The sequence below is a fragment of the Lolium rigidum genome, chromosome 6, assembly GCF_022539505.1.
Source record: "Lolium rigidum isolate FL_2022 chromosome 6, APGP_CSIRO_Lrig_0.1, whole genome shotgun sequence".
In the NCBI taxonomy this organism is placed as follows: domain Eukaryota; kingdom Viridiplantae; phylum Streptophyta; class Magnoliopsida; order Poales; family Poaceae; genus Lolium; species Lolium rigidum.
In genome coordinates, this window is record NC_061513.1 from 35,842,086 (window position 1) to 35,859,915 (window position 17,830).

The following is a 17,830-nucleotide window of genomic DNA, read 5'->3' on the forward strand; positions in this document are numbered from 1 at the left end:
CTAGCGGTCTCTCTCCTCCACCACATCCCGCAAGCTTAAGCGAAGCTCCGCCGGATTTCTCCACCACCACCGACACCACGCCGTCGTGCTGTCGGATTCAAGAGGAACTACTACTTCCGCTGCCCGCTGGAACGGGGAGGTGGACGTCGTCTTCATCAACAACCGAACGTGTGACCGAGTACGGAGGTGCTGCCCGTTCGTGGCGCCGGAGCGATCGTGATCAAGATCTTCTACGCGCTTTTGCAAGCGGCAAGTGAACGTCTACCGCAGCAACAAGAGCCTCCTCTTGTAGGCTTTGGAATCTCTTCAAGGGTGAGACTCGATAAACCTCTCGTTGCTACCGTCTTCTAGATTGCATCTTGGCTTGGATTGCGTGTTCGCGGTAGGAAATTTTTTGTTTTCTATGCAACGTTATCCTACGGTGGTATCGCAGCCGTGTCTATGCATAGATGGTTGCACGAGTAGAACACAATGGTTTTGTGGGCGTTGATGCTCTTGTTATCTTTAGTTTGAGTACTTTGCATCTTTGTGGCATAGTGGGATGAAGCGGCCCGGACTAACTTTACATGACCGCGTTCATGAGACTTGTTCCTCGTTCGACATGCAACTTGTATTGCATAAGAGGCTTTGCGGGTGTCCTGTCTCTCCTACTATAGTGAAGATTCAACTTACTCTTCTATTGAAAACATTAGTATCACCGTTGTGGTTCATGTTCGTAGGTAGATTAGATCTCTCTCGAAAACCCTAAACCACGTAAAATATGCAAACCAAATTAGAGACGTCTAACTTGTTTTTGCGGGGTTTGGTGATGTGATATGGCCATGATATGATGATGAATATGTATGAGATGATCATTATTGTATTGTGGCAACCGGCAGGAGCCTTATGGTTGTCTTTAATTTTCATGTTGAGTAGTATTTCAAAGTAGTTGTAATAGTTGCTACATGAGGTGAACAACCATGAAGACGGCGCCATGGACCTTGACGCTACGCCGATGATGATGGAGATCATGCCCGAAGATGATGGAGATCATGTCCGTACTTTGGAGATAAAGATCAAAGGCGCAAAGACAAAAGGGCCATATCATATCACATATGAACTGCATGTGATGTTAATCCTTTATGCATCTTATTTTGCTTATATCGCGACGGTAGCATTATAAGATGATCCCTCACATTAATATCAAGATAATAAAGTGTTCTCCCCTCGTATGCACCGTTGTAACAGTTCATCGTTTCGAAGCATCTCGTGATGATCGGATGTGATAGATTCAACGATTCACATACAACGGGTGTAAGCCATGTTGCACACGCGGAATACTTGGGTTTGCTTGTCGAGCCTAGCATGTACAGACATGGCCTCGGGACAACGGAAACCGAAAGGTTGAACACGAGTCATATGGATGATATGATCAACATGTTGATGTTCACCATTGAAGCTACATCATCTCACGTGATGATCGGTTTTTGATGTAGTGAATTTGGATCGTGTACCATTTAACAACTATGAGGGATGTTGTATTAAGTGGGAGTTCATTAGTAATTAGATTAAAACATGAACTAATTATCATAAACATAGTCTGAGTAGTATTTTGAATTAATTTTGTAGTATTGGCATCCGTTTTTTACCATGCGCTAGTCTTGTAATTGAGATAGAAATACTCGTTAAAATCTGACAAGAAACTTTACGGATTGGTACCGTATTGTTAAAGAATCAAGAATTGATTAAGTCCTATTGCAAACTTTTAGTAAACCTCACATTGTTGATTCAAAGAGCTATGGTTTCAATTAGTACCTAAAGTTATCTTGTCTCCATGAAACTTGAAGTTCAAATCTGTTTGAAAAGTAAGGAGCTGAAAATTTAGTTTTCGAAATAATCAAGGTATGAGATATATGTGATATCTAAGACCTTATTGCAAGATGATAGAATAAAGTTTGGTGAGACTACATAAACTCATAAGTTTTATGGGAATGTACGAAGGTTGAAGACGCAAGGCGTCACAATCCTCCAACTATTGGGGCACTAACGATATTCGCATATCCATGAAGTGACCATCCTTAAATATGCACCGTTACTAAGACTCGTCGCTTCGAAGCATCACGTGATGATCGGGTGTGATAGATTCTACGTGTGCATAAAACGGGTGCAAGCTAGATTTGCACATGCAAATACCAAGGTTAAAACTTTACGAGCCTAGCATGTACAGACATGGTCTCGGAAAGTTGTCATGATATGATGGATAAAATTATGAGTGAAATTGTTCATCATATTACAAAGTTACTAATAGTGAAATCTGGAACACTTGTCATATGATAATCAACTTCAAAGTAAGAACCTCAAGGTTATTGGTATTTGACCAACAAACCTAGAAGTTAATGATGTTGAAGTGTTTTTCTGAATAATGAGGAAAGCTAAAAGAGAAACTGCAAACGATATTTTGGCAAAAGAAAAGAGAAGACTAGAAAGTCTAGCTAGGTGTATATAAATGATATACATGTTATGGTTGTATTCCTAGTTAACTCACACTATGAAATTCTTGGGTATTAGTACTATATTGGTTGGTATGAAGTGTCATACAAAACAACGCAATACAAGAATACAATGGCCTAAGTGACTGACAAGGAATATGATAGGAATGCACGTCTAGAACAAAAATAAAGTGTTATTATGTTCGTCATTGGCATTCTATCTAGCCCTTAGAATTTATAATAAAGAGCTTAATAAATTGTTATTTTGCTCTGGTCAAATAAAAACAATGAGTTGTTTAAATTATGACATTACTCCATGTACGATGGATAAGTTATTATAAATCTTAATGGTGAAACACACATACATAACACTGACGCTAAAATGCCATAAGGTAAATGATTTGAATTCCACTTATTTGTGGAACCGCCATTTAGGTCATGTTAGAAAGGAACACATGAAGGAACTCCATGCAAATGGATTTCTGGAGTCATTTGATTTTTTGAATCATTTGGCGCTTGCAAATCTTTTCTAAAGAGAATGATTAAAATACCGTTCATAGGCCAAGAGTTGAACGGGCAACTAACTTAGTGAAAAATACATGATGATGTATATGGTTCACTGGGCATAGTTGTGTGCGGGAGATTCTTCTACTTCATGAAAACTTCCAACAATGAATTGAGTATATATATGTGGATATATTCAATAAGGAAGAAGTTTGAAACATTTGAATGGATTCAAATAAATTTCAGCATGAAGTAGAAATCATCGTAATAGAAAAGTCAAATATCTATGATTGGATCATGGTGGAAATATTTGAATTACGAGTTTTAGCGAACATCTAAGAGAGTTATGAAGTTGTTCTACAACTCACGTTTCTTGGAGTATCATAGTGATGATGAAGTATCCAAAAGACGTATCCAAACCTTGTTGGATCAATGATGAGATAAAATATTGATGCCATTATATTTTGTGGATTATGCTTTAGTGACTACCGCTTTTACACTTAATAGAGCATCATCATGATCCGTTGAAATGACACCATACGAGTTATGGTATGGGTATGAATCCTAATAGTCTTTTCTTAAAATTTTGGTATGCATAGCATAAGTAAATAAGTTTACAACCAAAATCGGATGAATGTCTTTGTTGGTTATCCCGTAGAATTGATTGGGAATTCTTCCCACTATGTAGACAAAGACAAAAGTGTTTGTCAATGTTTCTTATTTCCAAGAAATTATTTCTAGCGAAGTATTTGAGTGGGAGGACAATAGAACTTGATAAGGTTTATGAACCTGAGCATAATGATCAGAGTAGCACAAAGCATCGGAATTGATTTCGAAGTGGCCACGACGATCATGGCTCCCATGACTACAAAGTGTTTTAGCCATGGAGATCGAAGTACATATTGGACCTTGTAGGTATGGTTTACTTTGTGATCAAATAAATGATTTGTGGACAAAGGATTGATTTTGAATAATGATAAACCAACTACAAACAAAGAAGTTATGATGGGCCCTGACTCCGTTAAAATGGCCATACGCCATGAAATCCATAATAGATGAATACTTTTTGAAAGTAAATGGATCTATAGACTTGGATGAAATATCCTTGAAGAAGCTCGACTTGTCGAAAAAATTGTTTACGACAAAGTTCAAAGAGTTGATTACGATAAGATTAAATCTTCCGTAGCAATGCTTATAGTCTATGTGGATTATTCTAGTAATCACTACATATTTCTTTTATGAGATATGTTAGTAGGATGGCAAAATACACTACTTAACGAAGTATGTATACAAGATACAACCAATTGTTTTGCTAGTCCGTAGAATACTAGATAGGTATACGAACTTCAATTGGATGAAGTGAGTATTACGGAGATGGAATCTTCACCAGATGAAATAGTCAAAGAGTTTTTGATTTCATCAGAAATGATGAAGAGGCTTGCATTTGCAAGAAATTAAGTGGGAGCGCTGAGACATATTTATAATACTTTATGTAGATGACATATAGTTGGTTATAAATAATATAATTATATACTTGATTAAAATGTTTCATTGAAAAGTAACTTCAATGAAAGGATATGGACTAAAACATATTTAGTGTCAAGATCTATGAAGATAGATTGAAACACATAATAAGTTTAAGTCAAAGTACATAGAATGGATATTGAAATAGTTCAATATAGAAATATTAAGAAAATGTTCTTGTCATGTGAAGGTTTAACAAGACTTGAGTGTATCTGACACTCGATGAGTAAAAACACATGAGTGATTTTAGATCACGAATAATATGTACAAAATCAGATATCTTGTGCTCTAAAATGTTATGAGCATATACCAGAATGATTCATATGATGATCATGGGACGACAGTAAGAATATCCTTGAGTACTTTAGAAGAACTAAGGATATATATATATATATATATATATTTGTATGAAGAAATGACCAACAAATCGCTGTAAGGTGTTACACCGATATTGGTTTTGTCACATATAAAATATAATTTCAATCTCAAATTAGACTAAGTGTTGTTTAAAAGGTAGCACAATAAGCTAGAAGTTGTCTATGCTAGATTTAGAAGAGTTCTAAATATTGTGACGGATTCTACAAAAGAAGGCAGAGTATGTCATTGTTTTGACAATGACAAAGGATGTTAAGTCAAGAGGTTTTTTGAGAACATGGTGTAGTTCCGACGGAATCAGAACTTTGAAGCTATATTGTGTATGACAATATTAGTAACATATTTCAGACCGCGGAATTAAGGTTCCACCAGAAGATTAAACATATTTAATGCCGACTCATTTGGAAATGAGTGATGCGTTGAGACGCAAAATGAATTACAAAATACATACGTTTCTGAGCATGTCAGATCCGTTGACTAAAACCTCTCCCGTGAGCAAAACATGATAAAGCACCAGAAGGCCAAGGTGTTATATCTTTACAAATGTAAACTAGATTATTGACTCTAGTGCAAGTGGGAGACTCAAGGAGATATGCCCTAGAGGCAATAATAAAGTGGTTATTATTTATATCTTTATGTTTATGATAAATGTTTATATATCATGCTATAATTGTATTAACCGAAACATTAGTACATGTGTGATATGTAGACAACAAGAAGTCCCTAGTATGCCTCTTAAACTAGCTTGTTGATTAATGGATGATTAGTTTCATAATCATGAACATTGGATGTTATTAATAACAAGATATATCATTAGTTCAAACCTCGGACAAGTAAAATATCGCGTGACAAAGGGAATTGGTATTGTATGTGAATGGTTCATTCGATCACTAAAGTCATCGTTGAATATGTGGAGCCATTATGGATCTCCAGATCCCGCTATTGGTTATTGGTCGGAGTGAGTACTCAACCATGTCCGCATAGTTCACGAACCGTAGGGTGACACATTTAAAGTTGGATGTTGAAATGGTAGAACTTGAATATGGAATGGAGTTCGAATATTTGTTCGGAGTCCCGGATGAGATCCCGGACATCACGAGGAGTTCCGAAATGGTCCGGAGAATAAGATTCATATATAGGAAGTCATATTCCAAGTTTGGAAATGATCCGTGCATTTATGGCAGGTTCTAGAAGGTTCTAGAAAAGTCCGAAGAAATCACCATGGAAAGTAGAGTCCCGGAGGGACTCCACTATGCATGACCAGCCAACCCTAAAGGGAGGAGTCCAAGGTGGACTCCCCTAGGGTGGCCGAGCCAACCCACCTCAAGGAAAGGTGGGAGTCCCACCTTGGGTAGGACTCCCTCCTTGAGTAGGTTTCCCACATATGGGAGGTTTTAGTGTTGGGGTCTTATTCGAAGACTTGGACTAGAACTCTTGGTGCTTCCACCTATATAATGGGGAGGAGAGGGAGGGGGGCAGCCACTCTTTGGCTCAGCCTTGGCCGCACCCCTTAGAGGGCCTGGCGCCCAACCCCCCTCTCTCCCCAAACCCTAGCGGTCTCTCTCCTCCACCACATCCCGCACGCTTAAGCGAAGCTCCGCCGGATTTCTCCACCACCACCGACACCACGCCGTCGTCGTCGCTCGGATTCAAGAGGAACTACTACTTCGCTGCCCGCTAGAACGGGGAGGTGGACGTCGTCTTCATCAACAACCGAACGTGTGACCGAGTACGGAGGTGCCGCCCGTTCGTGGCACCGGAAGCGATCGTGATCAAGATCTTCTACGCGCTTTGCAAGCGGCAAGTGAACGTCTACCGCAGCAACAAGAGCCTCCTCTTGTAGGCTTTGGAATCTCTTCAAGGGTGAGACTCGATAAACCTCTCGTTGCTACCGTCTTCTAGATTGCATCTTGGCTTGGATTGCGTGTTCGCGGTAGGAAATTTTTTGTTTTCTATGCAACATTATCCTACAAATACAATTATAGCATGGTATGTAAACATTATCATAAACTCAAAGATATTATAATAACCATTTTATTATTGCCTCTTGGGCATATCTCCAACAGGAGCCACCTCCCAAGGGAGGGAGAGAGAGATGTGGACAGAAGTGTTGGCGGCGAAAGGGAAGGTGTCATTCATGTTGGCTGGAAATGGAGGCGGCGTTAAATCGCGTGGAGACGGAGACGTGGAGCGCTAGGACATGGCGTTTGTTGAGATCTCGTCGCAGAAAAATTAGGGAAAACTATGGAGAAGGAAGATAGGTGAGAGAGAGAGAGTGTGGTGATGTGGGGCCCATGAAACGCGTGGCGAGCGGAGGATCATGTGGTATGGGGCATCGTACGACTCCGCACTGGGAGGTTGCGAAAGACACACCCTCCGGAGAAATTGGAGCCTTTTCCTTTATTTTACATAGCAATGTTACTTCTATATTTGCTTTTTTTAAGGGCAACTTCTATATTTGCTTTTCAGCACAAGCAAAGACTGAGAGAGGAATTCAGTTGTGGGTTTTAACTCTTTTTTTAACAACGTGGGTTTTAACTCAGACGGCCCATTCCGACAAAAAAAAAAGGTAATACTGGCACGACCGGCCCAGTCCTCTTCACTTCCGCTTCCGCCGCATCTCGCAGCTGCCTCCTCCAAACCCTGGCTCGCTTGCTGGCAGCCGCCGCTCCCATCTTCGCCGTTCGCCCACCACGCACCTGGTAGATCCTCTCTTCCATCACGCTCCCCTCACTACCGGGATGGATCTCTAACCTCTCAGTCCCTGATGTGCGCAGATTGGCCGCTCCTCGACGTTATCGTCTCCACGGACGGCGATGGCGCCGGGCTCCAAGAAGAAGAAGAAGAAGAAGGGCGTGAAGGGGAGCCCAGTGGACAAGCTCACGGACGACATCCTCGCCGACATATTCTCGCGCGTGCCCTACAAGTCCTCACGCTGCTGCAAGTGCGTCTCCACGCGCTGGCGCGACCTCTTCTCCCACCCCGACCACCGCAAGAAGATGCCCCAGTCCATCGCCGGCTTCTTTTATGAAGACTACAACGCGGACCGCTTTCCAAAGACGGCTCGCTATTTCATCAACATCCCAGGGAAATGTTACCATCTTATTGATCCCTCACTATCATTCCTGCCAAAATGCGAGAGGCTTGATATCATGGACTGCTGCAACGGCCTCCTCCTCTGCCGCTGTTGGAAGGAGACAGATCCCGAGACAGTAGATTATGTGGTGTGCAATCCGGCCACCAAGAAATGGGTGGTTGTGCCTTCCACAGAATGGTCCAGCAAGGTGGACGTCACTCGCCTCGGGTTCGACTCCGCTGTCTCCGCACATTTCCATGTGTTCGAGTTCATTCGTGAGGAGGTATGGGGTATAGATGAGTCTGAGCTAAGCAATTACGGTGGACGTATTGAAGCGGTGGCGACTTACTCGTCCAAAGCTGGAGTTTGGACACATAAAATGGTTAAGAAGTATGATGACTTTGCGATACCCGCTCATTCAAAAGGTGTTTTTTTTTTTATGGGATCATGCATTTGGCTGCATACGATGATATGGTAGTCACCTTTGATGTCAAAGGTAAACTTTTGCGGTTCACTGGGACTCCTTCGCCACCATACAGCTATGAGTTTCCTGTCAACGATGTCTTTCTATCACAGGGACAGCTACATTTTACATGCAGTACTGATTCTGAATCTGATGATATCATTTGCCAAGAAAGTTCTGATTCTGATAGTTCCAACTTATTAGTATGGGTTCTTGAGGATTACAGTACTGAAAAATGGACCTTGAAGCACACTGTTAGCCATTTGCGATTGTTCAGAAATATTCGTTCAGGGTACCCTATTTACAATGTTATCTCAATCCACCCGGAGCACAATATGATTTTCATAGTTTGTGGGCACAAGAACACACTTATGTCATATGAGATGGATTGCATGAAGCGACGCATTCTACGTCGACTTGGACGGGATGGCCATGAATTTGATGGCGGTAAAAATAAAAATCCCTTTATTCCATATGTTCCCTTGTTCACGGAGTTGTTGGCAGATGGTCCGAGGAAACCTATATGAACTTGTAACCGTTGCTCATGGTGCTTGAGTGCACTAATGTACCTGACTCTGTGGAGCTAGCTATTGGCTATTGCACTTTATTTAGTAATGGGTCTTATGTTTGTGTCCTTGTGTATATAAGTATCTCCTGCAGTTTCATCTGCCTAGTGATTAACTATGGATACTATGATCGCTGTGTTGTACCATCATTGTCTTTGATAGCTAGAGTCTGGTTTCTGCTTATTTCTCTGTATGTGAATAATTGTTGTTTTACAACTTGCTGTTTAATCTTGCCTATTTTTTGGCATTTGGATAACTATATAGTACTGGTATGTACGTGGATCTCCATTTGCTGATGCTTCTGTTCCATTCTCAACAATATTGCTTGGAAACTTTTGTTTTCCCCTCTCAATGATGAAGTGATGTGTATGCAAGGTATTTTCTCATGATAAGACATGCATATCATGGATATGCTGCTTGGATAGTTCAATCCCGATTTATTTCATTCTGTAGACAGAATTCTTTTGGAATATCATCAGATGTTGACATTGTTGGGCTTCCACCTGAATTAGGAGACCTTTTTTAGTGTTGTAAGTTAGTCCTAAATACCGTAAGATAGCCACCATAATTGTAGAACAAGCTGAGACTATAAACTATTAAACAGGTAGTTTTCTTTTGCTACATCTTGCTCACTGGATTGTCCTATTATAATCTGAAGAGACACCAAAAACATTTCGTTTCAGGTTTTGAGTAAACTGTGGCAGTGAAGTTTCTCATGATAATCTATCTTATAACATGTCTACCTTATAATCTCAAGTTGCTTACCTGATTTAGTATTGGAGTAGTACTGGCTAAACCTAGCCATGGGTGGCGAAATACTAATCATTTCACCTTTTTTAGCTGTTTGCTTTTGTCCACTGTTGATTATTCTTTTCTGCTGCTGCAAACGATCAAATTCATTGCTGCCAGGAGATGCATTGCTGCCTTGGATGGTTGTTATATACAATCCTTGAACACACAGGCTCGTAACTAGGATGTGCCGCTAGCTATTTTGGTTCCAGTTTCCTTTGATGCGTTCTCTGTTTTGGCTCACAGGCCATTGTGCGGGGAGTAAGAAGTAGTATGCTTCAGAAACAGAGCCCGAACCTGCAGTTGTGTCTCGTTTAAAGATTAACGCGCCATTTGACAACCTCAGCTGCACGGATACGGGGCAGAGAGACCGTGTCCGTGTCGAATACCGTATCCGATACGGATACTGCTCGGATAACGTATCCCTACGGTTTTTGACGTATCGCTAAATTAACGAATTAAAAATAATTGATGATAAATCGGATACCTATTCCGATACGGTTTGAACACATGTTCGATACGGCCCAGCCCAGATTAAAATTCCTAACCCTCCCCTCACTAGTTCACACCTTCCACCGAGACCCCGACACAGCCGCCGCCTCCCTCTTGTGGCGGCACCACTAGATCAGGTGGCGACCTAGCCATCGGAGACCCGACAACTTTTCCACCTCAACACAGGAGCCAAGAAGTGGCAGCTCGCCACCTCGCTGGTGGCAAGCAGGAAGCAGCAGCTTGCCGCCCTACTAGCGGTAAGCAAACAAGCGGAAGCTTGACTGGCGACTACAGCAAGCAGCCGATGCCAGACAGCAACCAGCAAGCCAAGAGCAAGCTACAAATCCTAAGGTTCTATTGTGTAGTCATGTTACTATTTTAGAGAAATCAGGGGTTGTGGGGCAATACCAAATGCCAATGTATCAATGTATTGGTGTAAATTTATTTCTAATTTAGAAAGCTAGTAAAAACGTATCCTCGTATCCGCACTTTTTCAAAATGTCGTATTTCCGTATCCATATTGGCCCGATACGGATATACGTATCCGTATCGGTGCTGCGTAGTTGACAACTTGACCGTAAATAGGAGCATTATTAGTATTTGTTCTTATGCTATTTTACCTTATTTTACCTTATTTCTACACTCGTTGTGTTGCAAACATTATTGACTACCGTACTTGGGTATAATCATATAAGTATAACACAGATCCTACCTGGTCAGACACAGTTTAACACGAAAGATCAAACCAGTACGGCACTCGGTTTTGTGTTGTTCCAACGCCAGGTTCTTTTATCGAGCAAATGCCTTTTTTTTTTGGTTAAAATCACCAACTGACAAGCAGTAGGTTTGCTGGTTCTTCTTTCTACTTTTTTTTAGATACACATGTTCTTGTTTCCACTGCTACATAAAGGCGACGCATTCTGGACGCTAAAACAGTCGCGTCCGTTTGCGTCGGCCTAAATGGTCGAAATCGATCGCGCGTTCGTTTGCATCGGGTGTCTCGGGTGGCACGAAGCATATTTTTTTCCCTTTGATAAAAGTCATAATTTACATTAATAAAAAAAGACTTAAAAAGGCCAAAAAAAGGCCTGCTAAAACCTAGCTACTGGTTATTGCTCATCGTCGGTGATGAGGTCGATGAACTCCGGCTTCGACCATGGAAGCTGGTACGCCGGTGGTGAAGGAGGAATGACAGGCTGCGACAACTACGGCCAGGCCGTCGGCGGCGCAAGAGGCTGTGGTGAAGGTGGCCACGGATCCTAGGCCGTTGAAGGAGCAGCAGCCGTCGCGCGGTCGTTGGAACGTGTCGGCGCGGCCGGAGGAGTCGCTGGCCTTGCCTACAAGAGCGCCGACTCGCGAAGCTGGATTGCGAGCCCGTCCCACATAGCGAGCTCGTTGAGCTCGTCGAGCTCGCTATTGGCCGGTGCCATGGTAATGACCTCGTCCTCGCTAATGTCTGGTGGCTAGGCCTCTGGATCCCACGTCGGACCGCCGTCGTCGTGGTCATTGTCTGCGCGCTCCGCCTCCTCGTCCTCGCCCGCGTCCTCTTCCTCATCGTCGTTCTCCTCTTCTTCCGCAGCGATCTCGCGGTCGAAGTAGTCGAGGTCGCCGAGGTATCCAGCTCGGCGACGCGCGTCGAACTCCCACGCCCCGAACGAGATCCAATTGTAGGAGTTCAACGAGTACCCCGGATCTTCTCGGAGATCTATCGGCAAGATCGCTCGGCGGCAGTGCACCTCGTCACGACGCTCTCGGCCCTCGCGTGGCACGGGGGACCGGCACGCGCCTGGAGTTGAGGTACCAGCCTGCTCTAGGCAGGTTTGCGTCTGGCCATGGCACCGACCGATTTTCCTCCGAGAGGCGGCGCGCGAACTCGATGCGGACGTACCGCCCGACCCGCGACTTCTTGCCGGATGGCGAGCCGCTAGCCTCGTGGTCGTTCTTCGTCTTGGGGAACGCCAATATTTCTTCCCCATTGCGTCGGTCGGGTGGATAGGGTGGACTCTGGCAATGATGTGGTCAGGAAAATAGACGCAGGCAGCGAACCTTTAAGAAGCTCGGACGCCATCTCACTTTTAATGTCCTGCCACTGTGAAGCTGTAACATCCCAAATTTCAATCAATGAGAAATGGTGGTTTCCAAAATCTAAATTTTTGCAACCAACAAAAACTTTTATTGTTGCATATAGTGCTATGCATAGTAGGTGTGCATTTGGGTGACATTGCCATGATGTGTGCTTGCAACCCTTACCAATATACTAAAACCCTACCCTTGATACCTTGTGATCACAAAGAAAAGCAAAAACAAAAAGAAAAGAATAAAAGTTAGAAAATCACAAAACCCTCACATATGGTTTATGCTATTTTTGCAAATCTTGAACCTAGACCATTTTGGCTTGCACCATTGGTTGGTTACTAAACAGTTATAAACACTTTTGGAATCAAAGAAATTCAAATCAAATCAAATTTGAAACCAAAATGAGCTCACATGCACTAATGGTCAAATCTGCCATTTTTAGCATGATGCCCTCTTTGAGCCTCTGTTTTGAGAGATTCTTAAACTAAACCATGCCAACTCTTTGCACCTCATCCAAGACAACATCATGGTGAATAATTTTGCTCAAAACCACCCCTGCAAATTCTTGCTCAAATTCAAATGAGGATCAAGCAAAGTATCAACAATGAAACAAAACTTAGATCATACCCATTTTGAGATTTTGCAAACCAACTCAAATTTGACCACCACCACCACCGGTAGACTTTAAATATTATATGATTACAACCCACCAAAATTCAATCAAAAATTCCAAAATTCTTTTCTTGCGGCCATTGTGTCGAACAAGTGGTGTGCACAAATCTGCCAACCCTGGACATGGCTTTGTCCAGTGGATCCTTGCATCCACCATCAACCCTAGGTCAGCACCTGTACTCCTCTGACCTCTCTCCACCCTGCCAAGCACCAGAGACAAGCTGTGGTACACCATATCATCACCAAATTGACAAAACCATGCCATGCCGTGGCATGACATGGACACCCTCATGCCATCCCTCTCTCTGGACCATTCCAACGTGCACAACCATGTCAAAGGTGTTCCTCTCACTTCCATGCACTTGCGAGACACGCTCCTCGACGAGATGGTGCACCACACGCGCCAGAACGCGCGCGCCCAGACATGCACGCGCATGCCAGAGCGTGCACCGACACGCTCCAGAACGCGCTCGGCCACGACGTCGTCCCATTCGCCTGCGTCACCCCGTACCCCTCTCTCTGTGCCAGCAGCTGCGCCACACCATCAGGAGACGCCAGGACATGCCCACTTGGCCGCGGGAACGCTGTAGACGACGACCACCTCGCCGACGTCCGCCGCGGTACTGCCCGCCTTCGTCACCCTCCTGCCCTCGTCCTCGCCTCGTTTTCACCGCAATCACGCCCTGCATCACCGCCGTGACGTCGCCGAGTCACGCGCGTCATCGCCAGTGCCTCAGCGCCCCTGTAGACGCGTCGCCATGGTCGCCACCTCCGCAGCACCCTAGCCTCGCCTCGCTGCTATAAAAGGAGGGCCTCCCTCTCCAAATCAAGCACACCGCAAGCTTCCCCTCCCCTCACAACCTCTCCTCATCCACTCTCTGGCCGACATTGCCCAGTAGCGCCGCCCAATTGCTTCATCACTGCCCGTGCTCCGCCGCAGAAGCTCACCGGAGATAAACACCGCCCCAGGAGACGCCGCTGGTGCCAGACGACTCGCCGTCGTCGACATCGTCCTCGCGCACACTGCCAACCCTTGCTGGAGCACCGGTGAGCTCGCCGGACCCCCACCCTCGCCGCGCCAGACCATCTCTCTCGCCGGAGATGACGACGACCGTGCGCCATTCGATCCGATTCTAATCCTGCAGCGCAGATAGAAGCATACCGCTTCGCGCGATAAGTTAGGCTAATAGTGGCCCCCACTGTCAGGCGGCCCGCTCACGTGAGACGTGCAGCTGGGCCGGCCCATGTTATTTTCGCTGTGCAACCCAACTGCGTTTCCCGCCTAGGCCCAGATATTCAAATTTGAATATTTTGAATTTGCTAAATTGCTCACAGATGTCATGTTCAAAATTAAATAGGGACAAATCTACTTGGCCAAATTTAATAAATTTTATATATTTGGAAAGCTGAGAAAATTATCTAAACAACTACACTGGCCTCAACCCTAAATTCGTTGTAGAATTAATGTGATAAAAATAACAAGGCAGGGCCTTTTGCAACTTCAAACATTTATTAAAAATCAACTAAAAATGCTTTTGAGTTGATTCCTACTCTCAAAAATCACATTTCATATTGTCTATCAGAATATATAAAAATATGACATAGTTGTTTGTATGATCATGGTCTAAATTACAAAATGGCCCTATGGCTATTTCTAGTCCATTTAAAGTGTGCAAAATTATTTATTAAATAATATGGGAGCTATTCTCTCATTTAAATCGTGTCTCAAATAACTCAACATGAGGTAGTGACTATGGTCTAATTGATCTCAAATTGAATTATGTGATGACATTAAATCATTACCATGTTAGGATTAAAATGCATGAGGTGTATCACCTCATTTAAATCATTTTCCCAAATAATGATTATGAAGAAGTTGACCTTGGTCAACCTAGGTCATATATTATTAATTGAGGAGACTAAATCTTAACCAGATTCAATGAGAGGAAATTATTTCTCCAAAGAATTAAATAGAAAATTTAATTAATATTTGTAATGAGAGGAAATTATTTTTCTTAAGAAGGAAACCAAGTCAACCAACATAATAATGATGTTGTGATGCTAGCCTAGTTTGTGTGACTCATGGGTGTGCTTAGTCAAGCTTTTAAGTTTTGTTTGGTGATTGTGTACATCGTATTCGTTTTTAGACGCTACTACCGATGAGTATCAAGAGGAGGAGGAGGTCTACTTCCAAGGAGAAGAGGACCACTTTGACCAGTACACCAACCAAGGCAAGCTAATATTCTTGCTAAGTGCAAAGCTCTACCAGAGCAAGGCACCACCACATTTTATTTTATGCTTAATGGTCCTATCCCAAGTTTTACTTTACAAGCTTTATTGATTTTGATTTATCAAAGTTACTTTTTGATTCATGATTCACTTGGTCTAGAGTAGCACAAGAGCATTAAATTTAGCCTAGAGCAATCAAATCTAGTTAGCACCCCTCATGACTAGTTGCTAATGCTAACAAATAAAATTGACTACTCTAGATGAGAACGTGTGAAATGAAATGACTTTGAAAGATTTTTGAAGGTGAATGTGACTTGAATGACATGATGAACTTGATAAAAACTGATGGTTGGGTGCGGATGCAATACCTTTCCAATTTACAAGTACCCCCACAATACCTGATTATGGGTAGGGCTTAACTGGAAGTTTATGTGTCTTAGTATGGGTTCCCTCTAAACAAGCGTCATAGGGGTTACGCCGAGGCTGCCTCCGTTAAAAGTGAACTGATGTGAAATGACGTGAAATGAGATGAATGTCCGGCCCAAGCCCTCTGCAGTTCCCAGGCTGACGGTTTGTCTTCACTGGGAGGCCAAGCTCATGGGGAGAGGTGCCTATACTAGGATATGTAAGTGAAAGGTTATGGTTGATGATCCGTGTACTGAGTTACGATTATTCAGGGCTATCCCTGACGGATGTAATCAAATGTTGTGGCACAAGTGTGCAACCTCTGCAGAGTGTAAAACTATTCGAATAGCCGTGTCCACGGTTACGGACGATTGGAAAGGCCATATTGTTCCGTTGTCAGATGTTTTCTGAACTGAATGGTGAAATGAATAATAACATGAATGGTGAAGTTGAATTGAATCACAACTGAGTTGTGGGAATGACACTAATGTTCCCACTTGAGTTAGTTAGCAAATGAGGAGTCTTTTACTAAATGTTTATGAACTAAAATTGGCTTTATGCAAATAAACCTAGAGCTTAGTAACCCCTTAATAAAATTAATGGTACTTACACTAGTATTAGTTTGCGAGTACTTTAAAAGTACTCACGGCTGTGTCCCTGGCTATTCAAATAGCCAGACTATGAAGAGGAGCAGAAATATGAAGATGACGGCCAGCAGGACGTCTACAACAACTAGGAGATCTTCTGACGTCAAGCGTTGGCCTGTGAAATTAGATAGTCCACTACTATTACGCTTCCGCTATGTAATGTGTTCGTTGATCATTAGATCAACTATTTGTGTAATATTGGATCATGTGATCTACTTTTGTAAGATGAATATGGTTTGTAATGAATGATGACTTATGATATCAACTGTTATGTCTCGCAACAATAATCTTCCTGGGATTGCGATGTATGGCATAATAGCCATCTGAACTGAAAAATCCGGGTGTTGACAAGTTGGTATCAGAGCCATTGTTTGACCTTAGGAGACCCTAGTTAGAATGGACGTTCTGAAAAACTTAATTTCAAAAACAAATGAAGTGAATATTTCTGAAAAACTAAGTCACTTTCTTCTCTTTGAGATCTTTTAGAAATAAGAAGTCATGCTCTTCCTTATGAATCTACATAAAATTTTGCCACACTTGTTCACATCTCTAACTTACTCATCCAATTCACTTTCAGATGGAGCCAGCCAACACCAAGTTTTACCAACTGGGGAATGGCGGGAGTCTGATCTTCGAGAGGGACTTAGATGCCCTATCTGAGTTCCTTGGACGCCCGCACCCAGAGTTCCACGGAGTCGAGGTCAACGACCAGCCCGGAGGGGAACTTCAGTGGGTTATCACCGCTGATCTGAGGGGCAAGATGGAGCCTCCTACCTCTGAGAGGATCCTCTTTTCCTTCAGGGAAAGCAACTGGCTGGACGGACTCGCTCGTGCTCTTCAGGAAGCACTTGCCCGTCTGTGCGGACAGAATGTGGCCGCCATCCAAGAGGCTCGCTTTGCTCATCTCGCAAGGCGTAACTCCGATGGAGAACCCATGGACCTGCAGTCCCACCCCGAGCTGAAGCACCACGTGGAGCATCTGGACTTTATGCTGCACGAGACCCAGAAGGAGCTGGACAACGCACGTGGCTACGCCAACCAGACTCACCTTGCACTGGCTCAACATGCTGATGCCATCAAGATGCTTGCGAAGGACCGCAAGACACTCCGCCAGCAGCGTGCCAAGAAGGACGCTACCATTGCGCGCCTCCGCGCAAAGATAGTATCCTTGGAGGCAACTGTCAAGGCCCAAGAGGATCAGCTGAATGAGATGGAAGAGGAAGGTGAAGACATTCAGGGAGGAGAAGCCTTCCTGAGTGATGACGATGACTTTGAGGAAGACGAGTACACTGATGTGGAGGACTACGAGTTCCTGGAGGCCGGAGAAGATGACTTCATCCCGATCGATGTGGATGATGAGTAGTTGCACTTGATCACTTGTGTAGGTGTGAGTTGTATCCCGTCCCTTGTATCGTAGCGCGAGTAAATGGTTCTTAAAACCATGGATGTGTTAGCTTGTAATATATGATGCTTGAATGAATGAATGAATGAATGTGTGTTTGTGTTAACATCAAAAGAATTCAAGTTTTAAATTTTTGAACTTA

The 17,830-nt window shown here is 43.3% G+C and overlaps 1 protein-coding gene across 1 annotated transcript; it reads left to right on the plus strand.

Annotated features, from left to right (window-relative positions):
* Nucleotides 1-7,687: 7,687 nt before the first annotated feature.
* LOC124662453 lies at nucleotides 7,688-9,502 on the plus strand. The gene is made up of 3 exons (XM_047200290.1): nucleotides 7,688-8,230; nucleotides 8,524-8,702; nucleotides 9,430-9,502. The coding sequence occupies exons 1-3, from the start codon at nucleotides 7,688-7,690 to the stop codon at nucleotides 9,500-9,502; spliced, it is 795 nt and encodes a 264-aa protein (XP_047056246.1).
* Nucleotides 9,503-17,830: the final 8,328 nt, after the last annotated feature.